The 26898-nt window shown below is 40.4% G+C and overlaps 1 protein-coding gene across 2 annotated transcripts; it reads right to left on the bottom strand.

Annotated features, from left to right (window-relative positions):
* Positions 1 to 4357: 4357 nt before the first annotated feature.
* PPIG (peptidylprolyl isomerase G) lies at positions 4358 to 26891 on the bottom strand. Of its 2 annotated transcripts, none has more exons than XM_028747880.2 (13): positions 26556 to 26891; positions 18742 to 18820; positions 18544 to 18618; positions 17300 to 17407; positions 16162 to 16206; positions 14850 to 14937; positions 11929 to 11958; positions 11675 to 11814; positions 9952 to 10156; positions 8248 to 8415; positions 6977 to 7061; positions 6090 to 6226; positions 4358 to 5647 (listed from the first exon to the last, which is right to left on the bottom strand). In XM_028747880.2, exons 2-13 carry the CDS (start codon positions 18800 to 18802, stop codon positions 4522 to 4524), a joined length of 2268 nt encoding a protein of 755 aa, XP_028603713.2. In that variant the 5' UTR covers positions 18803 to 18820; positions 26556 to 26891; the 3' UTR covers positions 4358 to 4521. The 2 variants fall into 2 exon arrangements, with proteins under 2 accessions (XP_028603713.2, XP_028603720.2); XM_028747887.2 differs by lacking the exon at positions 26556 to 26891 and adding an exon at positions 22683 to 22851.
* Between the last annotated feature and the right edge of the window lie 7 nt (positions 26892 to 26898).

The raw sequence follows: 26898 nt of genomic DNA, 5'->3' as shown, positions 1-26898 counted from the left end.
ATGCTCTGAATGTTGCAAAATTTTAAACCGAGCAATTCGTTTCTCAACTATTGCAATATATTAGTGCAAAGGTTTAGGACAGCATGTTTTATGTATCTTTAGAATGCTGATGAAAACAAACATTTTATACTGTGAGATACAGACACACATAGACATGGCATATCTGAAGAGCCAATGCTGCAACCAACCACTGGTTCTAGTGGCCATCTCTCTGTTTTTGGAGTGTAAATAAACAGACTGGAGAAGATAGAGCAACCTGATTCGTGTCATCAGGCTGCTTGCCTTCCAATGGAATAATCTTAACATACAATTTGACACTATTTGCTTGAGCTGGAGAGGTAGGAGTTATTTTATGAGATAAGGCCGAGGGGCTTACCTTTCTTCACTGGCTTAATTAATTATATGCAAAAAAAAAAAAATCCTCCCCCAAATCAGGTTCTCATTGGTTTGGATACACATATCAGTTTATTAATCCAAGATACATATGAGCTTTGTGCCAACACATTCCATCTGCGTGCTACCCTTTCCTCCATTCTATGTGTGCTGTGACCAAAAATTCCCTGTTAATTAACCATGTGCTTCCCATTCTCTGATGGGGTGAAAGACAGGTTGCTTGCCTGGAACTGTGGTTCTTTGAATGGTCATCTGTGCAGTTACACTGCCAACTCCACAGAGCAACATTCAGAACATTTTAGAGTTAGGTTTTGCTGGGAAGCCTATTCCCAACCCTATTCCCAACAGAGCAGGCCAACAACAGCACCTGCAGCAAGGAAGAAGACTGCAGAGGGCAACTCAAAGAAAAACAGTACAGGTAAGCAATCTCTGTGGTTTCTGTGTAGTCCCACGTACAAGAGAATACCAAACTGACTTACCTGGGTAGCATGCTTTCCAATACTGACACAAGCACACATAGGACTCAGTTCAGGACAGGTTATAGTAAAATCCTACATGGATGTAAGCCTCAAACTTTAGTGGGATTTACTCCCATAATTACAGCCTTAGTCAGTTAGGTTCAGTGGAAATCAGTGGGCCTTCATCACCAACATTTCACATTGATCAGCTTTCTTTGGATTGAGGCCATGGCAATTCACAAATTAAAGACTAAATTATCACATCATACTCAAAATATTCCAGTATCCCTGGATAGATATTAAGTCCATATATACAAGAGGAGGATCAGGATTACAATGTCCCACCCATGCTCCCACCTGATCTTTGCACATTGCACACAGAGGCCAATGTGCAGAGCTGATCTTTGTGACCCTGGCACCTTTATTTTGAGGTGTGCAGATCATATGGATTGTCTTATATGCACTGAGTCTAGGAATGTGAGTTGCTATGCAAACATTCAATATGCAACTGTCAGGAAGAGATAGGGCAGGTATCCCAAAGGGGCTAGGTCCCACCAGTGTAATCCCAGTTCCTCCTCATGGATCCAGATTTAATATTTGCACAGGACTAGTGAATACATTTAAATATCCACATCTAAAATGACTTTGGGAATTACAAAAAAAGTTTGCTTCTTTTACTAGTTTAGTTTCCTGAAAAACAGATCAATCAAATTTGATGCATGCAAAACGCAAAACAAAAACACAGAACGAATCTCCCTCTTGAAACATCATACTCTTCAAAAAATATACAAAGCATAGGACAATCTAGAAAGGTAATAGTACAGTATAAGAGTTTTGTTGTACATCCTAAAGATTTTACTGTATTATTAACAGGTATAGTTTTTCATTACAACTTATAATGGAGCTGTAGTAACACATACTATTTCTCTTCCTGTATTAAATACTTTAAGGAAGAGTGATTCAAACATACTTTAATTTCAAGAACTAAAGAACACTAAAGAAGGGTATATTGCAGGTTCAGGGCTCTTTACAAAATGACATAGTATCAGATCCCTAAAAGATCAAAGTTGTGGGTTTGTACTTTAATGAAGCAGTTCACAGAATTAGGGTTTCACAACAGTGGAGACAGGAACTTAAGATAACCATTTGCTATCAGTACACCAACACACTTTTTTCAGGCCCAGTATGGAACAACTAAAACAGTTAATGAAGCTACAATATACTAAAGAGAATGTCAGGACTTTCCTAAGTGGGACACAACTATGTGGCTGTTACCATCTGCCATGTTCTTTAATCCACAACAGCGTATCGTGCACTTAGCAAAATAGGAGCTGCAGATGAGCATCAAGATCAATCTTGGGCAATTACAGAAAAGAGGCATACAGCAAAATGGACATGTTTGTTCTATAAGTATGAATGTTTGGAATCGCCAAATAACCATTTTTCTAGATGTGAAATTGGGTTTAATAACATGGGCAAAACGGTAAATGCGAAGTATTACTACTTGAGTTATCATACTTTTCAGAAGGGCAGCTATGTTGGTCTGTTGCAGTAAAAAACAGTGAGTGTTGTGATACCTTAACAGCTCACTAATTATTGTGTATGTTTTTGTGGACCACAGTCCATAGTCAATTCATTATGTGTAAAAGTGTAACCCTTAATTGGCACACATATTGAAGATTACATTTTACACACCCTATGGTCTGTGACATAGTAGCAATTTCTTAACCAATTAACAAATACGTTAATCTTTAAGGTGCTTTTGATTTATCGTAATTTCATCATAATGTGAAATAATATGGACCAAGACACATGGCAGAAGTATTCTTGGCATACATCATGTACTTTGGATGCTAATTACCTTTTAATGTGTGTCAGCTTTCTATTTCTGTGACTAAAAGTCAGGTTTTCACACTGCCATTGAGGTCACCAAATATGCCCGATCCCAAAAATGCCACCAAGCTCAGGTTTAACTGATTCACATCAATCCTGGTATTAGGGGAAACAAATTTAGCAAGTGAAAAAAATTTCTGTCATCAAAATTAACTGCAGTTTGTTGACATAGCAGACAAAAAGCAATTTTGTATGCATCCATGCTTTATAGCCTGAAGTTTTTAATTTCTTAAAGGAAGAACACAGTAAACTATAATACATTCCTCTTCCATTTTACTTAAGCAACAGTTGAAAGTATTTTACCCTAAAGACAAGTTTTTCCATGTATCCAGGGGGAACTTTTGAAACTTACATAGTCTAATAGCTTGCATGGTGTTTAAACTTAAAATAACTGAAGTGATTGCCCAGTATAGATGTACTGCGAATAAATGACGAACAAAATTTAATCCCTTACACTCACAACTTCATTACATTGGATGTGCATTTGTTCTTTGCTTGTTTTTACTGGTGATGTTATGCATGTGTGCTGTGTATGTATTCCCATGTGCCCTTCATTTCTCAAGTAGATGACAAGCTGATGGTCCTATCCCAAGTCTGAGTGGAGGCCCAGTCTTAAATCTTTTATGAATCATTGTAGACCTAGGTTTCTCTGACAGATGCCTGAATCTGATTACTGCATCCCTTGCTACCTTCAGCCCCTTCTTCTCTACTCTTTGTTGCACTTTTCAACATCTGCTAGAAAAATGGAAGCAGAAAGAGCAGTTGCAGCACAAGCTATAGAAAAAGGACTTCTCCCTCATCATTTTCATTTCTTCAGGCAGAAGAAAAGTTAAGACATACGGTGCACGTTTTAAACTTACACATCCAAGCTACTGAGGATGTACTCTACACAACGTTCAGAACAAATGCTGGGTCCCAACAAACTATCCTTAACAGGACAAAATGGCTACTGGAGAGTTAGAAAACTGGGAATCCTACTTATAAATACAGTTGCACTCTGACTTCCTATCTAGAAGAAAGTTTTCCCCTTTAGACAAAGCATGCAGAATTCAATCTTCTACAAGAGACATAATACAGTAACACAGGATACAAAATGCACTGCTACAGGGAAGCCTGAATCAAAAATAAAATGGTGGTTACCCAGAAGCATATAAAGATTACCATTTCTGAAAGAACTGCTTCTGCTGAAAATATTTCATTCATATTAAATGGTTGTTCCAAAGACCAAAGGGATTTATGGTTTGTTTGTTTTTCCTTAATGGCAACAGCAGTATAGCATTTTGGGCAAACCGATACCTTCACTTCAAATTGCAGAATATCCTTCCTCCTTCCACATCTCTATTATGTACTAGCTGTCTCCTTATTGTAGTCCTGCAATGTTAACGTATTATTATTTATTAACATGAACGTAACAGCAGTTCTCTGAGACATGAGTAGGCAGATTTCTACTGGTTAAAATAAATTTAATTTATTTTCAGCCCAACCAGTTTCTTTGTAGTGAGTCATCTAAATTAAAATGTAAATGCAATACAATGTTTCCTTCTGATAACACAGAAGCAGGATACATAAACTCTGAAATATTAAAACACAGCACACCATATTACACATAAAACTTGTTTTTCCATTTCAAGTTTATTAAAACTTTAGCAGTACAAATGATCCAGGCTGTGGATTATCAAAAGACCAAACGGAAGTCCACATTAAAAAAAAAAAAAAATATGTTCCCCAACATGTCTCTAGAACCTGGAGGCAGAATGGAAACATCAAGTTCATCAAATTATCCATGTCTGTCTTCATCAGTCCCAGCACTCGATTCATGATCAGATTTTTTATCTTTACCACGGGCACGATCTCGCTCCTGATTCTTAGATTTTTGGTTGACCTCTTTTTCTTTTGAGGACCGGGACCTGTCTTTTTCCTTTTCCTTACTCCTGCGTGAAGATGATCTTTTCGATTCCCTGTCCTTGCTGCTTCGTCTTTTCTTTGAATCAGGACTCCTATCCTGATCTCTACTGGACTTTTTGCTCTTATTGGTCTCTGAGCTACTACTGTCGCGGCTTTTAGAACGCCTTCTTTTTTCAGCATCATCTTTTTTGTGAGAGCTTCTGTGCTCTTGATTCCTATGCCGGTCCTTACTTCGACTTTTCTCTCTCTCAGAGCTCTGCGACTCCTTCCTCCTTTTGTTTTCTTTGCCTTTAGATCTTTCTGGTGTGCCTTTTCTGTCTCTACTTCTTGATCTTCCCCTTCTTTTTACTTCTCTATCTTTGTGTTTTGAATAATCTTTACTTCTGCTGCGGTCTCGTTCTTTACTTCGGGACCTGGCTCTTTTCCCTCTGTCTCCACTTTTGCTTCGCTCTCTGGTCTTACTATTTGAGCTGTGTTTGCTTTTAGATGGTTCACGTTCTCTGCTCTTTGAGTTTGTATGCTTTTCCGTATCTTTACTTTTAGTATGATTCTGACCATTAGTTTTAGACCCTCCCCTTTTATTTTTCTCTTTACTTCTGCTCCTTTCTCTTCCTCGAAAATCATTGGATTTCTCTTTGTCTTTCTCTTTCTCATAGTCCCTCTCTTTGCTTCCTGATCTCACCTTCTTTTCTTCATGTTTGCTGTGTTTTGAGTCCCTCTCCTTACTTTTTGACACCTCTTTGCTTTTGCTCTGGCTTTTGGATCGAGCCCTTTTTTTGGCTTTGCTTTTGTTATGCTTGTCTTTGTCCTCCTTCTCAGAATTCCTCCTTGTCTCTCTGTCTTTACTACTAGATTTGTGGTCTGTTGATTTCTTTTCTTTTCCTTCTCTCCTATTTGGGCTCTCAGAAATTTGCCTGTGGTCAGATGCTTTCCTTTCTTTTCCTCTTCCTGGGCTTTTCTGATTTGCAGCATCCTTCTTGTTCTCATTAACTTCACCCCTGGGGAAAACATACCATATATATATATTTCTGCATTTTGTTATGAAAAGGTGAGAACTAGAAAAGTCAAAGGAGGAAATGCCAAATCAGTGACTGAAGCTGAATCTGCAGATCCAAAAAAATCACAATTATTCTTTATAGTTGTTGCACATATCTCTGCTGGCTAAAAACTGAAGGAAATTCAAGGCAAAAAAGTAACTTATTGTAATTTGTGCATGTTCAAGTCATGCACGTCTGCTGACATGCGTACCGTTTTCAGCAACAAAAGGTGGGGCAGAATGGGCAGGCTTATACATGTCCCACTCACATGCCTTGGAACACAACCCCTGAATAAATAGGGAGCTGCTTGTACTTAGTATATGCTCTATTGTATACACACTGAAACTGGAAAAGATGTATGTAAGAGTCAAAAAGTAATGCAAATTCTAAGACTACTTCTTACTTATCTCCCTTTATCCATCTTTCTCCGCTTGATATTCTCATTCTTTGAGCTCTTTGCATTTCTTGTCTCCAGTGTGGTGGAGTCTCACTGCGCCTAAAACGATCTCGTGACCTGGATCTTGAAGGTGTTCGGTAGCGCTTTGAAAACAGAAAAAGTTAGATAAAAAATGTGTGCTAAAAAATGTATGCTAAAAACACATTACTTTACCAAAAGGAAAAGAAAAGTTTAAGTTTAAAAGCAAAACAGTCACTCTGAGAATTGCGTAATTTTGGCTACATCAGGCTCCTATCATTCAATCCCAACAATAAGTTATGAGATTTTAAATGTTCTTAAGCCAGGCCAGGAGCAAATTTAGGCCTGTGCTTACAAGAATAGCTTATGCTATTCAGTGGAACAGATCTCCTGTTACCCACATAGGTGCAAATAACCTCAGAAAATGAATACTGCATAGAGAGGAGCAAAGGAATGCAAGAGTAATTCTTTCAGATAAAAGAAAGCAGAGAAACCCGTAAGTAATATATTTAAGTCAAAACTGACAAAAGACACTGTGCTCTATGTGTCTAAGACCTGCTCGTCTTAAAATGCTGTTGAGCTGGTGGGCAGCTTACTGGAATTCAAAACAAAAGCTTGCAAAAACTCGCTCTTTCATTAAACAACAACAACAAGCAGCATTCAGGGTTGGTGGAATCTAGTGTTTGTGGGAGACGTAGTGATAGATACCCTACACAGCTCTGCCATTCATCCCCAAAATCCTTCTCTCCAAAACCTCCTCAGTGTATCCATAAAAAAGGAACAATTACTCTTAAATGCTGTTATGGAACAAGATCACTGTATTACAGGGTAAAAGCTGTCAAAATGCACAGAATAAATCACAAGAAAGGACATACCCGTGGTCCTCTTCCTTTAATTTTTCGTCCAGATCTAGTCACTAACAGCCTTCTCTGATATGTTGATTGACAGTTTGATGGGTTACTAGAAAGGAGGAAAAAGACTTCACTGTAGTTCTGGGATGGTTCTAAAGATGATTCTAGTGCATGCTCTAGTTATCTCCTGTTTGGACTGCTGCAATGCGCTCTACGTGGGGTTACCTTTGAAGGTGACTTGGAAACTGCAATTATTCCAGAATGTGGCAGCTAGACTGGTGACTGGGAGTGGCTGCTGAGACCCCATAACACCTGTCCTGAAAGATCTTCATTGGCTCCCAGTACGTTTCCGAGCCCAATTCAAAGTGTTGGTGCTGACCTTTAAAGCCCTAAACGGCCACAGTCCTGTATACCTGAAGGAGCGTCTCCACCCCCATCATCCAGCCCGGACACTGAGGTCCAGCGCCAAGGGCCTTCTGGCAGTTCCCTCACTGCGAGAAGTGAGGTTACAGGGAACCAGGCAGAGGGCCTTCTTGGTAGTGGCGCCTGCCCTGTGGAATGCCCTCCCAGCAGATGTCAAGGCAATAAACAACTATTTTACTTTTAAAAGACAACTGAAGGAGGCCCTGTTTAGGGAAGTTTTTAATGTCTGATGCTGTATTGTTTTTAATATTCGGTTGGAAGCCGCCCAGAGTGGCTGGGGAAACCTAGCTAGATGGGCGAGGTATAAATAAATTATTATTATTATCTATAATAATAATAATAATAATAATAATAATAATAATAATTTCTTCTATTATTATGTATTTCTGAAGCTCTATCAAACTGTACATTTCCACAAACAGTCTGCTAAATACTCACTTCATGGCAAAAGATTCAAAGGCACAACTGTGAGGATTAAGAAGACAGTGGGTAAAAGCCAACTGTGATCATCTACCAATTGAAGAGACACGGTGTAACAGATTACTCTTCCTGCACCACCCAAATTTGCTTTAGAGGGTTGGGGGTGGGGAGAGGAACAGGAAGTCTGCTTGCATGATATAGGACAACCTTACCAAAAATTGATTTCAAAACACCTCCATCCTAAGGAAATCTCACTGAAATCATTGGCGGTAGGCCTGGGAAGATTACTGTCTTTTTTTCTTGCAAAATCATTTAATAGATCCCATTGCAGTTAAGCATGTGTAAAAGTGCCAGCGCGTAGTAAATAACCGAAGTCAACATCAAGGTAATTCACATGGACCACAGCTTGGGGCTACTCGTAAGTCTGCAGTTATGATCAAGTACAACTTTACCTCTCCCTTTCCTTCTCTCTGCTCTTGGTCTCTTTTTCCTTTTCATCCACTTTAGGAGGACTTTTTCTCATAAGGAATCTGTTTTCTGGTACAGGAGGAATCTCTTCAGGACGGACTGTGGAAAGTGGCTGTGATTCAGGATTTTCTGTCTCACTTTCACTGGCTGAGCTTCATTGATAAGAGAACAAAAGTTATATGCATCTGTTTTAAATGTTACAAATGTTTCTTTTGAAATTCGCATATGCCAAAACAGGAACTTCAAATGCACTATTTTTAAGAAACTATTGTTGAAGATGAAACAAATGTATTTAATATTATAATATGTGTTCTGCCAATATAAAATAAAGTTGAGACTTCAAAGGCAAAAATCTTTTTGCACAAGGTTTATAATGAAAATATATCCCTTCTTTAAGCTAAATCCCTTCCCCAAATACTTGTAGTAAAACAAAGAAAAGGAAATGTCACTGTCATGAGGCTGACTCTGTGGCAACACCTCACCCATCTAGCCGTGCCTGCATGGTTGAACCTAAGCTAGTAACTACAGCAGGGGTAGGGAACCTCTGGCCTGCAGGCCAAGCCTGGCCCCCCAGGAGGTTGGCCCATAAAGTTGGCTTCCCGAAACTATGTCCACCTATCCATCAGCTGACATGAATAGATTCTGTCAGGTGATGGGTGGGATTCAATCCTGCTTTGCAAACATGTTCTCTGTGCTCCCAGAGCATACCCTTGCAGCCAGCAAGACTGTACTCTCTGTTCACCAGTCGTTCCCTACAAGCCCTTTTGTAAACAGTCCTGCCCTGCTTTAAATCTCCAAAAATCGGAGGTATAAATAGCAGTGTGGGGTTGTTTGCAAAAGGGCTTTCAAACAGCCTCGTGCTGCTCTTTGAATCAGGGCTTCATAGCACAACACCATCTATATTGAAAGAAGCAGGCTAAAGGCTTGTTTTACTGTATTTTTAATATTTTATTGGAAGCCACCCAGAGTGGCTGGGAAAACCCAGCCAGATGGGCGGGGTATAAATAATAAATTATTATTATTAAAAATGTGGTGTAGAGATAAGAATCTGGCATGCCAGATAGAAAAAATACCCCACCACCAAAGGAAAAAAACTGCTTACAGAGGGAAAAGATTATTGTTGCCTGGAAATACTTAATTCTGTAGCAATGATAAAGCTAAGGGAACATGATATTAGTGCCTGGATTAGAGAGCACATGAACTGTAGGCAAGACAGGCTCTGAGCTTTCTAAAGGATGTGCTGGATAAAAGTATAAGTATTTCTGACAGGACTATATAAACAATAAAAAGTTAAGTCTGTCACAAGAGTAAATGAACAAAATAAAACATCCTGGTTGCCTGTTGTTTGTGATCCAATGTTGTGTCAACAAACATAGTATGGGGTGAGCTAATGTTGGGCAGATTTGTTCCACTGTAAAAAAAAAATCAAAAACCCATTAAAACTAAATATTTCAGATTTCATTCTAAACTCCACCTGTACAGATATGCAAGAATTTTTATTTTGATGGAGAGCATGTTGGAGATTAACAAAGAACTATATTATTTTTGTAAGACATGAAAATGACATGGAAGAATGCACTACTGATTCTTCTGAGCCATTTTCATCTAACTGTAGCACAGGAAGGTAGGTGGTGTTGTTTTTTCAAGTCTCAAAAATAAATCTCTCCCCGCAGCCTGCCTGCATGTACCTCTTCTTGCTCTTCTTTTTCTTCTTCTTCTCTTTCTTATGTTTTTTGGAATTTTTTTTGTGCTTCTTTTTCTTTTTCTTTGTTTTTTCCCCAGAAGCACTTTCAGAATCAGATGATGAATCAGAAGAAGATTTTGAATCACTTGAACTTTCAGAATCGCTGGATGAGGATGATGACTTGCGTCTTTTCTTCTCTTCTTTCTTGGCTTTAAATTAAAGCAATAGACAAGCAGTTACCAAACAAAACCTTCAAAAGCTTAGGAGAACAGGTATGTTTTCACTGTGGGTTAGAATTCCATTTGTGTTGTGGCCACCCGCACATCCAGCAGGAGGGAATGCCGCAGCTGGGGTACCATTATAAAGAAGGGACAATCCCATGTTGTTACAGAATGAGCTACACTCGCCGGTGGCACAGTGAGAAGACTCTCCCCAACTTTATTCAGGAAACATTTTTTGGTCTTTGTTCTTGGTCTTCCCTGGGGTCACCAAGCAAGAGGCCCACTAAAGCATGGAAGCTGGGTTAGGAGCAGGAACTCACTCAGCTCACAATGAAACAATTATCACAGCAGGAAAAAAGGGGAGGTATCTGAATGCTTGGAGAAACTCCTCTAATTCTGCTGAGTAAACAAACCAGCCAAATGAGGGCTAAGCATACTCAGGAGCCATGGTTGGAAAAGCAGGGGAAAGAGAATAGAAGTGGCTGGATATATTGAAAGAAGCAGGCTGAAGGCTTCAAAATGTCGTCTATCAGCCTGAAAGTGTCCGAAGTGACTTGCTAAGAGTGGGAAAGGAGCACCGTAGGGGAAGGGGGAGGATAGAGGAATTGAAGCAAGAGACGACTGAGGAAGAACACATATATAAGGAAGGCACAAATAACCATTCCATTGTTTGGATAGGTGATTTCAAGGCTCATATTTCCTGATACACATCAATCTCTGCAGGCAGGGATGGAAGAGAGTTGGCCATAGAAAACCAAACTTCTAATCTGTAATGGAGCTGGGCAAGAGAACAAGTGGTGAAAAGCCAATGATGGAGAAGTGAGAGCCAAGTGAGAGGCATGGAGGAAGGAAGAAGACAACAAGGAAGATCTCCTAAGAAAACCCTCTAACTCTCAAGAGGAAATCAGAGCTATAATCCCCTGGGAAGGCATTTTTTCCTTCATGGGGAGACAAATTTTGTTGCAGGCCCCATTTGCTCCCTCCAACAGCAAAATAGGTGCCTATCAGTTTTGAAGCAAATCAGAGCTGCACACAGATGTTAGTGGCTTCTACATACAGAAGGGGCTCTGTAGGTGTTCAGAAATATATAGTCAGCAAATTGAAATAAAAAGCAAAGAAAAAAGCTCCCAACGTGTTCAGTGATCTCCAGGAGCTGCATAATTCAAAATGCTTGGAAACGGAGGGTGTGTGTGTTTCGCCTCCTTTAGTTTTTAACAACCTAAGCATTGTGAAAGAGGGCATAACTTGTTATATGCAGCTCTGATGAAGAACACACATCTTTGGGCATGGAGGCCAACTACAACATTTTGCTTCAAGCTCCACTTGTTATTTATTTAATATACTCTTTGTTACTACTACTTCAATGACAACAATTTACAGAACCGAGATTCCCAGTTACCAATCTTCTGAGTTAGATCTGACACACCTCTTACAAAACTAGAAAAGAGACAACCTTTAAAAACATTTTAATAAAAGAGACAACCTTTAAAAACATTTCACTCTTACCTTTGGATTTTTGGATTAGTTCGCCACAACTTAGTATTCGTACTTCAGCATAAGGTTTACTAGATGCATCTGTTTTCTGGTTTTCTATTTCTCTTACAACATCTTGACCCGAGATTACTTGTCCAAACACAACATGAAGCCTAAATGATTAAAGCTTAATTTTAAAAGCTGACTAGTATCTATGTCACACTGAAATTTTTAAGTAGCTATCCAATTAACTTTTCCAAATGCAAGTAAGATACAAGGGCACTTACCCATCAAGATGAGGGGTAGGTTTGGTTGTTCTTTTGATTACATCAAGGGAAAGAATGACAAAATATAGTATTAGTATTACGGAGATAAACTTGTTGTGTTAAGCCATAAATGAGAAGATATAAGCAGATTCAGGAGGCATTAAACTGTAGTTCAAATATCAATGCATTACAAAGTTGCAAACTTTAATAGTATCTTAAATTTGAAGAATTGTTACAAATGTATGCGGGTTACAGTATTTAATCACCCTCACCTCATGTTTCGGCCAATTCTCACTACAGTGGTACCTTGGTTTACAAACAGCCTAGTATATGACCATTTTGGATTACGACCAATTACAACCTGGAAATGAGTACTCCGGGTTGCGGGTTTTTTTGTTTTTTTTAGTATACAACAGGCCCTGGCTGCAGGAGGCCTTCGTATGTGCCACCTGCGCTGCCCGGATCGGGCCTCCTGCCTCCCTAAGCGGTGCCACGCTGTGGGGCTAGGCCTCGTCACTGACACTGCCCAGATCGGGCCTCCCTAAGTGGTGCCGCGCTGCGGGGCTAGGCCTCGCCGCCGCCACCACCACCTGGATTGGGCCTCCGCCTTTTTTCCTTCCGCATCTTCCCTTTCGCCGTTCAATCTGAGTCCCCCCTGATTGTAATTTAAGCCTTTTCCCCTCCTGTGTTTTCCCTTTCGCCATTCATCTGAGCCCCCCCCCCCCCCGATCGTAATTTAAGCCTTTCCCCTCCTGCTTCTGCCCTTACGCCTCTCATCTGAGTCCCCCCCATCATAATTAAGCCCTTTTTCTTCCCGCGTCTGTCCTTTCGCTGTTTACCTGAGTTCTCCCATCATAATTAAGCCTTTTCGACTCCCCCATCTGCCCTTACACTGCTAATCTGAGTCCCCCCCCAACATAATTAAAGCCTTCCGTTTCTGATTGCAGTGTTCTGAGGTGATATTTGGTGCTTTTGTTTTTGCTATTTTTTGTGTTTTTGTTTGTTTGGCTTTTTCATTTATGTGTCTGTGGATTGTTTTCCGTTTATGATTGATTGAGTGAGTGAGTGCGGAAAGCCCCCCATCCAAACAATGACTATCATCAGTGCAGGTAAGAAAAAATAATAATTTTCATTTTTATCAACTACAATACTGTTTTATTTATTTCTTAGTACAGTACCTTGATTATTGCTTTCATTTTATGGATCAATAGTCTCGATAGATAGTAAAATTCATGCGAAATTTTTGTTTTAGGGGTTGCTTTTCATCGTCTGGAATGGATCAATCCATTTTCCATTACTTTCTATGGGAAAGCACACCTTGGTTTAAGTCTGCTTTGGTTTAAGACCAGGCTTCCGGAATGGATTAAGGTTGTAAACCAAGGTACCACTGTAGTATGATACCAGAGATGGGAACACTGAGGTTTTATTACAAATGAGGAGTATATAAATGTTGTGAAATAAAAAAACAAAACTAAACAAAAATATGTCCAGATGTTCCTGCATAAAAAACAAATGCCCCCACATAAAAAATTATATGTCAGGAAAATAGCTAACTAGAACCCTTTTGTCTATCATCTAGTTTTCTTTTTGAAGGGAATATTTTGCAAGGAGAAACATCCTGTGATGTGAGCCCTCACTTGTAGTCAGAAGTGAAAGTTTACACACAAGTTCATCACCTTGCTGAAAATTTAGCCTCCTCCCACCAAAAAAAACCAAAACCCCGAGAGGACATGCTGCCAACCTTAAGAAGTATGATCCTCCTGGTGCGTTGTTGAAATTATACCCCTAATACATAAATTTTATTTATGATCAAGCAAATGAATGTTTTGAGTATACATTTATTTCAGAAAAGGTAACTTAGTTTATAAGAACTATACTAATAAGTCAACGTTTATAACGATTCCTCTAAAAGCAAGTAACTGACCAACTAAGGTGGCACAGAAAAAGGGTGACAAGGCAAAAAGGAAAAACAAGGAACTGCAGGCAGGCAGAGGAGGGCAGAGAAAGATAACATTTCTGAAGGTACAGTCCCCAATATGTTACCCTACCTACAACTCCATTTAACTGAATCTGGTAAACCCAAGGTTGACTCTGATTGAAGTTTATCGAAGAAAAATATATTTAATATTTTCATTGCAAAGACTTCTCTTTCTGCTGTCTGAGCAATTCTGTGCAGAAACTATTTCACTCCTGAAATGAGGAGAGTGTAGGGCTCAAGTCTTCACCCTTCCTTCCTCCACACTATGGACATACACTGATGAGTAAACCAGGGATATGCTACCTACTATCCACACATAGAGGCAGAGAATAGAACATACAAATCACAAGCATGCCTCTTATTTAACCACATACAGCACCTTGGTGTTAAGAGTAGCATCTGAACTGGCCCTTTATTACTCTTCAGTAAGGCTTGGTGTAACTAAAACAGCTTGCTCTGACAGATTTAAAAATCTCATACTAAACAAACACTACCACTTACAGCCTACTTATATTCTGCAATGGCCACTGGCTACATACAGAAGTCTCAGAAGTCTTGACTATAAACTCATGTTCAGCTTTTCATCAAGAAAACACACAGCAGAGTGCATTCCGACTGCCAATAGTCTACCATCCAGGCAATGATTAGGCCCATACCTCTTTAGCTTCTATATTGGTAAAGTACCAAGTGTTCCCATATGTTAGGATAGTGATAACTACTCCCAAATTAATCCTGATTCTAAACACGGCAGGGCTAAATAGTCAAACTTATCCCATATAATCTTCTATATGCTATCTCCAATAAACATTTAAGAGCAAGTTAACTTTGATATCTTTTAAAAGTAGTCATGCTTTCTAAATGGAAAAGGAGTTAGCTGTTTCACCTGTTCCAAGCTCTAAAATGTAAACTGTAAGGACTACCATCCCAATGCTGAAGAAACACAGTGGAGCTGCATGATACTTACATAAAAAACTGTGAACCATTTGTATCTTTCCCTCTGTTGGCCATTGAAAGGAGAAATTCTTTGTTGTGCTTTACAGCAAAGCTTTCATCTAGAGAAAGCGTTCCAATTACTTCAAAATTCCAAGTAGGACCTTGCATTGGCATTTCTTTAGAATTTCAAATTAGGATTGTCAAAATGCACAAATGTATCATTATAGTGCCAAACAGCATTCAAATAGATAAAAATAAAGACAGAGGTATACTATATAATTCTCAGTCTAATGCACAAAAATGTAAATACTATTTACATATAGACTCAACTATATGTCAAGTCAAGACCATTATATAAGATATAAATATATACGTGAACCTATCTCTTGATATTCAGTACAGCTGCTTAGTAAGACCAGTGCATTTTAAATTCGTTCCAATTAGCACAAGCAAACCAGTGTGTTTTTGTGCAAAGGAGCTCACTGCATGTCATTTATAAAAGTGTAAAAAGTGACAGAAATAATGTGGGGAAAGAAAGCTTGCAATAAACAGACAAAAACAAACTTAAAAACACCTATGTACAAGGTGGGCAATTTTGAAATTTAAAACTAAACGTAACAGAAATTCTATTTATTTGTGCAAATGCAGTCTTGTGCAATAGACTTGCTTATAACAGCTCTGAACCATAATAGCTTGATCGTCATGAAAACTTGAAATAAAAGTATTTTAATTGTCATCACACAATTCAAGTTTTCTAAATCATAAACTGAACTGGTTGGCCGGTAAGCATCAACAAACAGCTACCTTGCAAAGGCAAAGTGTAAGACCCCATTCACTAGCCTGCTTGGGCCAACTGCTACTTAGCATTAATCTCTCAGCCAGACTGCCCAGTCATCTTAAAGATCAGTCTGATGACTGGGATGATGTTCTATTTTCTCTCTTAGGATAATGAAGTGTAAGTAAGATTGAATGGAGGGTTGTTTTGGTTAGTCACCATCAATGAGATGGTGAAGGGTGGGTAAAGGGGAAGAGAAGTTAGATGAATATGAGATACAGAGTTATCAAGCTTCTTAATAAGAGAACTACCACCTCAATAGAAAAAAGAGGAGATCCATTTGGGTAGAAGAGGAGATGTAAGACAGGGAATTGTAATAATAATTATAATTCCTGAAAATTCTACAACAGCACTCTGAATCCCTAGGATAGGGCACTCTATGACCTGTAATAAATAAATTTGCCAGCAGTTTTGGGGCCAAAAAATGCAATTTGCCTAATAGACATATTCTTAAACCAGTGACTGTGACTGGGAGTTGCAGGCTAACCTGATAAAAGACTATGCTTACCTTCAAAAAAGCCACCATAAATTGATTCTCCTCCTCTCCCATTTCCTTGTATTAAAAGAAAAATGTTATTACAAATGAGAATGGGACAATGGGATCTTACCATTAGGGATTCTTTACTGATGAGTCATTGGAGCTAGTCAAAGAGGGTTACAGCATATCCTACTAGCTGAGACAGGAAACCTCTATTGCATAGATGCATGCTATCTCCTCCCATTTCAAGAGTGCCTCGAGTTTCCTTTAAATTTAATAACAACATCAACTACCTGACCTACAAGAACCATCAGGTTCCAGGGTGGGTTATAACCATGTAAAATTCAGAATTAAGAACAGTTGAAACAGATTCATCGCAGGTATAGGGTAGGTCTGTGACTGGCTCCAGAGCCCATCAGAAAAATAACAATTGTGTATCATATAAATTCAAAGTTAAAGCTATCACAGAAAAAAATCTTACTAAAGGGAACCTAAATTTTAATGGAGCTACGCAAATCTTAAGATAGACTTTCATGAAGCAGAATGAGGCTATTCTACATTTTCTTTATATTTCTGTTAGTAAATCTAGTTGTTTTTAAGAAAATGAATGGGCATTATTATTTTAGTCACGTTCATTATAAAAGCGCTTGGCTTCAAGAAATTACGAAAATGCATTCTTGAAACACATTTCCATTTAATAGTCCTGTCAGATGCCTCATGTGCATCTCACTGAGAACCACAGCTTATCTTAAAACCATCATTTATTCGTGAATGTGGCCCTCTTGTGGCTTCTTCCTCCCCACACCCAACCTCTGTATGACATCCACATAAATCAAACGAGTCATGCTAAGTATTGCTGTGTCATCTGAATATAGACTGTGGTTTGTCTGAAAGACAAAAACCACAGCCTGGACAAAACATTGGGGGGGGGGGGGGTGGCATGTAAGAGGCCATGTGCCAGCAAGAAGAGATGGGACACATTTACCATTAAATCATGGTAAGTGACAAGCTAAGTGACATGCAAACCAGAGCATTCTATCCTGACAGAGAAGCTGCAATATCAAGTGCTTTATTCAGGAGGAAGAGAGCATGACCATTCAAATAATAACTTCATACACATTTGTATACTCGGCAAATACTATTTGATATCATTTAGCCAATGTCATACCTTCACTGAAGTCACCTCCTTGGATCATAAAATCTTTTACAACTCTGTGAAACAAACAACTCTTGTAATGTAATGGCTTCTGAGTTGATTTTCCTGTACCTTTTTCACCTGCAAGGGGGGGGGGGAGGAAAGTTAACCCATTAGCTTTTAATGGAGAACCCCTCAGGTACAACAGAAGTACAACTGGAAATCAGCTCTTGATCTATCTGACTTGGACATTCTACTTGTTGAAGCCTATAAAAGAAAAAGAAAAAGTTGCAATATAGTACCAACAGAAAGGAACCCCCTTATTTACTACATTTAACTCAAATCATAAGGACACTGAAAAGAAATACTATGGGTTGCATCCAAAGTAGCACTATGTCATAGTCCTGTCAGCATAAGGATGTCTGCTTTTGCAACAGGAATTCCACCTGCTCCTCACAAGCTTTAATGACTGTGCAATGAGGGGGATTGTGGTAGGTACTTTTTTGCATCCTTACATTAACCACACCTGACAAAATCCCCTCTTCTATGCAATTGCTGAAGCTATAGGAGCCCTGTCCATTTCTGTATCTGGTGGTACCGGTGGTACCTTGAGTATGATCCACTTGTGTGTCGAATGCAGCAGTTCAAACCCCCAAGGGCAGAAAACAGTCTTCAATTCCGACTTCACCATCCTCATCAATGTAGTATGTCAAGCTGTGTTACTTTACACTCAAGTTCATGGATGGCAAGTGAAGAGTGACACCTATAACCCCTGCCCTTCTTTAGGCTTGGAAGAAGGCAGCAATTCTCCCTATCCTGGCACTAAGCTTGAGAAGCACTTAGAAAGCACTGGGAAGTTTCACTCGTTTTTCAGTGCCTCCAAAGCTCAGTGCATGATTAAGGAAGAGCCAAGCCGGTAGCGCTCATAAATTTGGGCTAGCTATGAAAGCCAGCCAAAATTTGTAGAACTATGATGGATTAATTCTGCATATATGAATTTATACCAAAATATAGAAAATTGTGTATCTTCATTTTCAGTACACAAGGAGACGAATATCAAAGTCATTGTACTGTTTTTAACACTGATTGGGAGCCGCCCAGAGTGGCTGGGGAAACTCAGCCAGATGGGCGGGGTATAAATAATAAATTATTATTATATTATTATTATTCCTTTCATATTTTATTACCAGGATTTTCTTGGTATACCATTTGGAGGAACCAGGAACAATTCAATTTGGGCTACATAACAAATTATTCAAGTGAGGAAATATACAAACCTGTACAAAGGCAGCGAAAGTTCTCACATGTCTTTGGGCAAACATCTGAAAACAGCTCAAAGACAACTCTGCCAGCTAAAAGAAAAAGAACGAATGAATAAGTCATCAATAAAGTAATATCATCGCGCTTAAGACGCACTTGTTTCAACCGGACATAGCTGTGTGTTATCAGGTTTAGGCCAGAAGCATCACTCTTACCAGGTGTGTTGTTGATGGCGATGTCAAAAAAGCAACGAGGTCTCTGGCTTTTCACTCCCATGGCTTCAAATTTTGAAGACTGTTAACAAAGAAGCGAGTTCTATTAAATTTGAAGACTTTTAAAATGAAAACTTCAAATATGAAACTCTAACAAACAATAAAAAATAGGGAAGAAAGTAGTCCCCCCCCCTTTCCATGTAGAGATAAAGTTATGCAAACAATGACAGTGATGAACACAAGTATATGGACTTTGGAATGGTAGGCTACTGAGTATGGCAGACATGACAACATAGGGCAAGATGAAACCAAGTGGCTCTCAACTCCAAAGTTCATACCATGTTGGGGATAAATTACAAGTAGAAGGATGAAGGAAAAGAGTAGGGATGGGGTAGCAAATAAACACTTGGTGCCTCCTTGTCTCCTCCAAGTCAATCTTAGCTACTTATTCCAGAAATATATCCCTCTCCACCCAGCCAGCACCAATGCGATCAGAAACACTGCATGGCAGATATTCTAATAGATGGAGACAGGATGAGAGATTAGCCATCAGTTTCTAGCAATTTGATTTTCGTTAAAATTTTCCAATAACCTGAACTGACTGGGATCTGAGTTACTATGTTTGTATGTTTATTTAGTAAACAGAAAATATTAGTAAACCATCTTAAGTTTTACATGCTGTATAAATATCCCAAGGTTTTCCGGTTTATTGGAAATATTTTGTTGCGGGGGGTTCAATAAAGCATGATAAAGTGCTTTATTATATGTATCAACATCTGAAAAATTGCAGTATTGAAAATGCCCAATTTGGCTGTCCTTTATCATACTAATTACTGTTATGAAACAATGCACTTTCATAAATAGGGGATAGTTTTTAAAAGAATATAACATTTGACACTTCTACCCCACATCATTATCAGTACAACCCGAGTCTACACCAAATATGAACAGCTGCACCTTCAAAGCACTGGAGCAACTATGAAGTTTTAACTATCGTTATTAAACTAGTGATACATAGATGCTAATAAATGCATTGGCCAGGCCAGCCTCATAGCCCGTTATCTCCCCTAATTTGGTCTTCATAGAGCATTCATAGCTCTCAAGAGTTGATACAATTACAGTGGTACCTCAGGTTACATACACTTCAGGTTACATATGCTTCAGGTTACAGACTCCGCTAACCCAGAAATAGTACCTCGGGTTAAGAACTTTGCTTCAGGATGAGAACATAAATTGCGCGGCAGCGGCGCAGCAGCAGGAGGCTCCATTAGCTAAAGTGGTGCTTCAGGTTAAGAACAGTTTCAGGTTAAGAACGGACCTCCAGAACGAATTAAGTACGTAACCAGAGGTACCACTGTATGCAAAGCAAAGGAGGTGCAGAAGGAAGAAGGCATTAGGATCTATGATTCAGAATCCGGCCACAAAGACTGAGACCCTACCAAACTTCCTAGCTTGCCTATACTATTTGGAACGGTCCATCCCTACAGAGGTGGGTCCAGAGTAGGCTTCATACTGCAGACTCACAGTAATGTTCAGAATGTTATTTACTACTTAAGCATAATGCAAAAGGGAAACTGATAATGGAACATAAAACAATATAACATATCATGATGATGTCAGCCATCTTATTAACAAGTATTAAGCATGAAGACCTTACTCAAATTAAGGTCTATAAAACTATGGGCTGGTTCAGATGTCAATGGTTCTAGTCCTACAAATTATACGTTTTTCTGGAACAGGAACAAGCAACAGGCTTCTCCCTCATTTAACTGGTGTTAGAGAGCACATCCTGGTTTGCAAACCCAGTTTCTCAGGACACTTAAATATGAAAAGACCAAAGATTACCTGCACAAAATAGGTGTCATGCCCCTCCTTTAACTGTTTTTATGTCAAAATATGGCATGACATGCTCTATTTGGCATGGTATTATTTGCCAAAATATCTGAGGGCAGCAGAACACAGAAGCTAAGGAATTTCCAGCATGGACATGTAACTTGATACTGGCTGAACATTGATGCTTATATGTCCTTTGGAAAATGCAAAACAGGGAAATTTAGGTTTTTAAAAGCAGATTACGGGAATTCGAAATACAAACTAGCTACAGACCACAAACACAAATTTACCCTTCTTACATTTTATTTTTTCATTAGTCCGATCATCAATTCACACTTCCTGAGATTTTTACTCTTTAAAGTTATAATGCAAGGAAACCAGAAATTAGGAGAAAATTTGGTCTTGACACCTTGTTAGAAGCATCTAAGAGTATACCAGCCACTTTCCACTACTAAAATGCACGACAGAGATGGTCCGGAGGGTGGCAACACAAGCATGGGCCTTTTCTGCAGTGGCTCCCCATTTCTGGAATGCTCTCCCCAGGAACATTCAGCTGACACCTTCATTATACACCTATAGGCACCAGGCGAAAACATTCCTCTTTAATCAGGCCTTTGGCTGATTGATCTCCAATGCCCTTTTAAATGTGTTGTCGAAGGGGGGATTATTGGTTTGTTTCTGTTCTTATTTTTATTATGTATTTTGTTTCTTATATTGTAATTTTATGTTGTGAGCTGCCGAGAACTACGCTTATAGGGCAGTATTCAAATTTAATACACAGGACAAATAATAAATAATACAAGGGTTGCCAGAATAAGGAATGTGGCAGTCTCTTAAGAATTACAGTGGTACCTCGGGTTACAGACGCTTCAGGTTACAGACTCTGCTAACCCAGAAATAGTACTTCGGGTTAAGAACTTTGCTTCAGGATAAGAACAGAAATTGTGCGGCAGCGGGAGGCCCCATTAGTTAAAATGGTGCTTAGGGTTAAGAACGGACCTCCAGAACGAATTAAGTTCTTAATCCGAGGTACCACTGTATATTACTGCCAGAGTGCAGTGGTTCATGGCATCTACATGCCTTGTTCCTCTTTCTCTCACTTCCTAAACCTGATCACATGGCAGTTGCACAATGCCAACTTTGCAGACTCTCCACTTTATCTCAGAATTACAAACCACTTTTTTTGCTTTGGTGTGTATACAACTAGCATTAGAAAAATCACCACTTACACTGCCTTACTAAGCCTTAGTAGCATAGTACCCTCCAAGTTCCTCCAAGACATAGGGAAAACTGTGACCATTCTTTAACAATAATTTCTAGATAATTACGGTTAACTACACGATCTTTTGCAGATAATAAACAGCAAACCCTTAAGATACAAGCATTCTCTGAAAACACTACTCGTGTTGTTGCTTTTTAAAGGATTCATGTTCAAATTTAGATTTCTCTAAAACCCTTGAAACTAGGAGCCCTCTCCATGAAATACACAAATATTGTATTTTGCAACTGACATTTTCAGACAATTTACTTGATATACACAACTGAATCCAACTGCCATATTAAAATTTCTATTTTGTAAACTGTGGTACTGAGCAGACAAGGGACAGTATAAGGTAATGAGGGGAGGACAGAGAAGTGTGTAGAACACTCATCTTTCTTCCTCTCTGATTACCAAAGGATTGATTAGAGTCAAATGATTAGATATTACATTTTCAAAATGTATCCTTTAGCCAGGAGAGCTAGAAAGTTTGCTCCTTTGAAACTGAAAGCCATGGACTGATTTTCATACAGTGAGTTATTGTTTTATGAGACTATTATATGGAAGATGTATGACTTTGCTATTAGGGATTGTTGTCTCAATGTTTCATGGTAGATAAGGAAACAAATACGAACTAATGCCCCTTGGTAGTTAATTGTTCACTGTGGGAAACCAAACGCACCAATCTCATAATAGCTGTAATTTATTATTCATGTTTGCATATTCATGTTTGCATAAATGGACCCAACATGCTGAGAAGTCAAGTTCTGCAAGGGATTCCAGATGTTCTCAATGTTCTTCACAATAAAGAAAAGCGGTCATGACTATGAGTTCCCCATACAGAAATACTAACCTAAGCATTGCTAGCAACTTTGCAGAGTGACAGATGGAAGGAACTTAGATGAAAGGCTAAGAACCATTTGAAAGCACAAGGCAGATGTTCCTTCAACAAACTGTTTTGTCTTTTGAACTAACACTCCATCTCCGAGAGGCCTGTAGGATGATCAGCAGCAAGGAGTTGCAGCATGTGACACTCCTACCTTTCCCTAGAGGTGAAATGCAAAACCGTATCAAGGCAGAGCTGTGTAGGTAGAACAATCCAAGCCCCTCTGTGCTGAGTGGTGGTGGTGGGGAGGTTTGGACTGGGCAGAGGTGCCCCTCCGTCAGCCTCCTGCTAGCCACCAGAGGCATAGAGCTCCCCCTTTGTCCACCAAGTGTGCAGTGCCACTGACAGCAGGTGGAAAGCCCTGAAACAGCAACTAGAGGAAAGTCCCACACTGAGACCAATCACTGCACCAGCTCTAATCTGGCCCAGTAATCCCACAACCCACCTTGTGCCCTGGTCATTGTAGTTGTCGGGCTGTACATTTAGCACAGAGCTTTCCAAAGTGTGTGTCACAACATGTTAGCGTGTTGGCTCCAGTGTGTCGCGTGAACGAACCCTGTGCTCCTCCAGGGGCTGGAAAGGGGTTTGTTTAACCTCTGGTTTGCTAGTAAAATTGAATTACTGTTGCAAAATGATGCATGTCTAAAAAGTGTGTCACCAACATGGAAAGCTCTGATTTAGCAGAAGCCTCACCACTCCATAAATCCTGTTGGGCTGGGGAGAGGAGTTTGGATTATAAGTCGCACCATCTCACAGCATGGACTTCAGTTGTGCCACACCTGCCAATAAGCTCATAGAAAAGAGTATGGGGAAAGGAAAGGATTAATTCAAAATCTACATCACAGAAGGGTCTGATCTGTTTAGCAGACTACTGTGTTTACAGAAGTGTGGCCTGCACTCTATGTGGAAGTTTTCTTTTCCAAGGGTTAACTTTTAAGTTCCCTGCACATCAGAACTGTATGTGTCAGCATCAAGATTTACTGCAGCCACCAATATTAAACAGAGGAAAATACATATCCTTGCTTTGAGTTCAGGCAGCAAACCTATGCACATATACATTGGAGTAAATCCTACTGAACTCAGTAGGACTTCCTTCCAAGTAAATATGCATAGGACTGGGTTGTTAGGTTGCTAACTCTGTATTCAGTGCAATCAGTGGGATTCTTTCTCTAGCAAACATGGCTTGGATAGGAAAGTTTGTAAACAATGGATTCCCCACAGGTCAGTCACCATTTTATATGTGTGTGTGTCAATGTAACACAATAAACAAATAGCTCCTCAAACACAAGAGCAGGAAATCACCGATAAGTTACAGTATAATTGTTTAAAAACAAAAATATCATGATAACCAAATCTCTTTTTGTACCTCCAAGTTGGAGGTATAGGATATAAACTCCCAACATGCTGCATTTTTTCTCAATTTTCTGCATTTTTAAAGACACAAATTTTGTGTTATGGCCAAGTTCCATAAGTTCTTTTATCATTAGGTTAACCGGAGATTTTTTAGTCTTCTATTGTTGAGCTATGGTGATCTCAGCGGCTAGCCATCATTTTTCAATATTTAAGAAGTGCTCTGTTGGATCAGACTGAGAGCCCATCTAGATTTTAACAGTGGTCAGCTAGATGCCTCTGGAAAGCCAGGAAATGTGGCATAAAAAGGGAGAAGAGTGTCTTCAGCACATAATACTCAAAGCTGTACAAGCAGACATGTGGTTTTCGTAGAAAATTTTGAATTGGACAATGTTCCTATAAATTTCCTGAAAAGTTTTCCATTGCCATAAATTGAGAGAAACTTAATTTAACACGGTTAGTTGACAATTAAACAAAATTGTAAAAGTGTGTCATGATAATTTTACATGTGATATAAATATCTGAAAGGTTTTTCTAATAGCTAAAAATAGTGGAACTGAAATATTTACTTGGGGGGAGATAAATAACATGCATTTAGTGAGGCTTATATTTTCTATTCAAACAAACATAGCTTCACTTGAAAATTATTTCAATTAAAATACTTCCAAATATTTTAAGGCATGACACTGACACATAATCACAGTCCCTTAGTTCCTTAAAAACAAAGTCCAAATACACCTTTCCTCAATGGAATATGCTCTGACCCTTGATGGTTTTAATGGCTCTTTTTTTATCTGTTCCAGTGCTATTGCATCCTTTTTGAGACAGGGCAATCAGAACTTCATATGGTATGCCAGTTATGGCTGGAATATGCACTATGGCAGGGGTTGGCAAGGTTTACGTTGCCTGGGCCAGTTCACTCCAGTGGAGATCCCTTCATGGGCCGGATTGCCCGCGCGCCCGCGTTTTCCGGCGTCTGTGCAGACGTGATTTTCGGCACTGCGGAAGTGAGTCCCCGTGCCACGCTGGTTTAGTGCAGCATGCCAGGACTCGCTGAGTGGGCAGCTTGGTTCGGGGGCGGCTCATGAGCAGGTTAAATGACCCCCATGGGCTTTAGGTTTCCAACCCCTGCACTACGGCAACAGTATTTTATTTTTTAGTCCCTTTCCTAATAATGTCCAACAGCCTACCTTTTTTCACTGCTTCCTCTGTCACAGTGAGCCGTCCACCACTACCCCAAGATCTCTTATAGCAGCCAGTCATAACCAATTAAGATCCCATCCATCAACTTTTACCTCAGGTAAGGCCTTTTCTTTCTTTCTTTTGCCTTGGGGTGCATGATTTACACTTACATTGAAACTCATTTGACATTTTGCTGCCCCTTCACCACATATGGTGTCTACTGTGGCCTTCACCATCCTAAATAATTTGGGAGTCACCTGCAAACTTGGCTGTGATCATTTTGAATGACTTGAGATGCATCAGTCCCAACACAGATGGGGGGGGCACTTCTTCCTTCCATTGATAAAGGAACTTGGTGAGAAAGCAAGCCTTACAGATGTTTCTGGAAAGGCCCATTCCCCTTACATTTCAGAATGCAGTTTCAGAAAGCAAAGCACATTACCATTGCATACATGTCACGCTGCACATAACTTCTTTCCAAACAGAGACGAGCAAAGTGATCCAGTTCTCGAATAAAAGACCCCTACATTGTCAAATAGCATGTGGTGTTTTTTCTGTTTTTGTTTTTAAACTTTGTGCTTTCCACTGGAGCCTGTCTGCTATCAACCTGCATACAGCATTGGGGGCGGGGGCAGGGAGGAATCAGTACAGGTACAACAATATCACGTAGCTTTTTATCACACTTCGGTGTGTGCAAAATGTTTCCTTTGGGCCATGAGTTTACTCGCCTATCCCTCCCCGCTGCTGTGCACGTTTATCCCGCGACTTCTTGCCCCTAGTTAAGGTATCATTTTTAAAGCCAACTGCCAGGCCACCTTCCTTTCCGCCCCCCCCCCTTTAATTACAGGGACGTGAGCGCCCGCTTTCATTCATAACTATTTGCAACGGTTCTCGAAACCGCCTCCCGCGCGGCCTCCCAAGTTTGCCCACCCGAACCCAGTCCGCGTCTCCCGGAGATTGAATCGCGGGAACACCCTCCACATTCAAGGCCTGGCGCTTCTCCCTCAAGTCATTCCCCGCCGAGAAACTACCTCTCGTCTTCCCCCCGCCTTCCCCAACGGCCCACCCGGGGACTTGTTGAGGGGGCGACACTCGGGCCGGCCCAGCCCTCTGCGGAGTCGGCCGTGAGGGAGTCGGCCCGTCCGCCCGCCCCTCGCGAGGCAGATTCAAATGGAGAGAGAGGACCGAGCCCTCTCGCCTCCCGCGCCATTGCTCCCCTTTTCCCCTTCACCACGAGGCCCTTAAATATTCGCCGGCGGCGACGCCGCGGCCCCTCGGGCGGAGGAGAGCCCGGCTCAAGCCACTCACCCGCCCGCCCGCCGCCGCGCTTGCCCGCTCGGCCCGGAGTCTCCTTTCGCCGCCGCCGCCGCGCTCTTCACCACCTCGCCGCCGCCATGTTAGGATCTGGTGCAGCACGGACTGCGTCAGTGGAGGAGGGGAGGGAAGCGGGGAAGCCTTGGAGCGGCGAGGGCGGGACGGGGCGCGAGCGAGCGAGGATGTCTGCCGAGGAGAGCGGGCTGGAGGGGAGCCCTCGGGCGCCAGGGCCCTCTCTCGACCTCTCCAGAAATGGGGGGACGGGGGGACACGAAGATGGGAGGAAGATCAGATCTGTCCGACTCGCCGCCCCTTTTGGCGCGCACGCCCAAATCCC

Source organism: Podarcis muralis, chromosome 1 (assembly GCF_964188315.1).
Source record: "Podarcis muralis chromosome 1, rPodMur119.hap1.1, whole genome shotgun sequence".
NCBI lineage: Eukaryota > Metazoa > Chordata > Lepidosauria > Squamata > Lacertidae > Podarcis > Podarcis muralis.
This window is presented reverse-complemented; position numbering and strand designations above follow the sequence as displayed.

Excerpts from the sequence above, each read along its gene's own strand:
- PPIG (XM_028747880.2), bottom strand. The coding sequence starts at position 18,802 with ATGGGAGTGAAAAGCCAGAGACCTCGTTGCTTTTTTGACATCGCCATC. Across the intron at positions 18,619-18,741 it reads CGCCATCAACAACACACCTG|CTGGCAGAGTTGTCTTTGAG; the intron begins GTAAGAGTGATG and ends TTTTTCTTTTAG. Across the intron at positions 5,648-6,089 it reads AGATGGATAAAGGGAGATAA|GGGTGAAGTTAATGAGAACA; the intron begins GTAAGAAGTAGT and ends TGTTTTCCCCAG.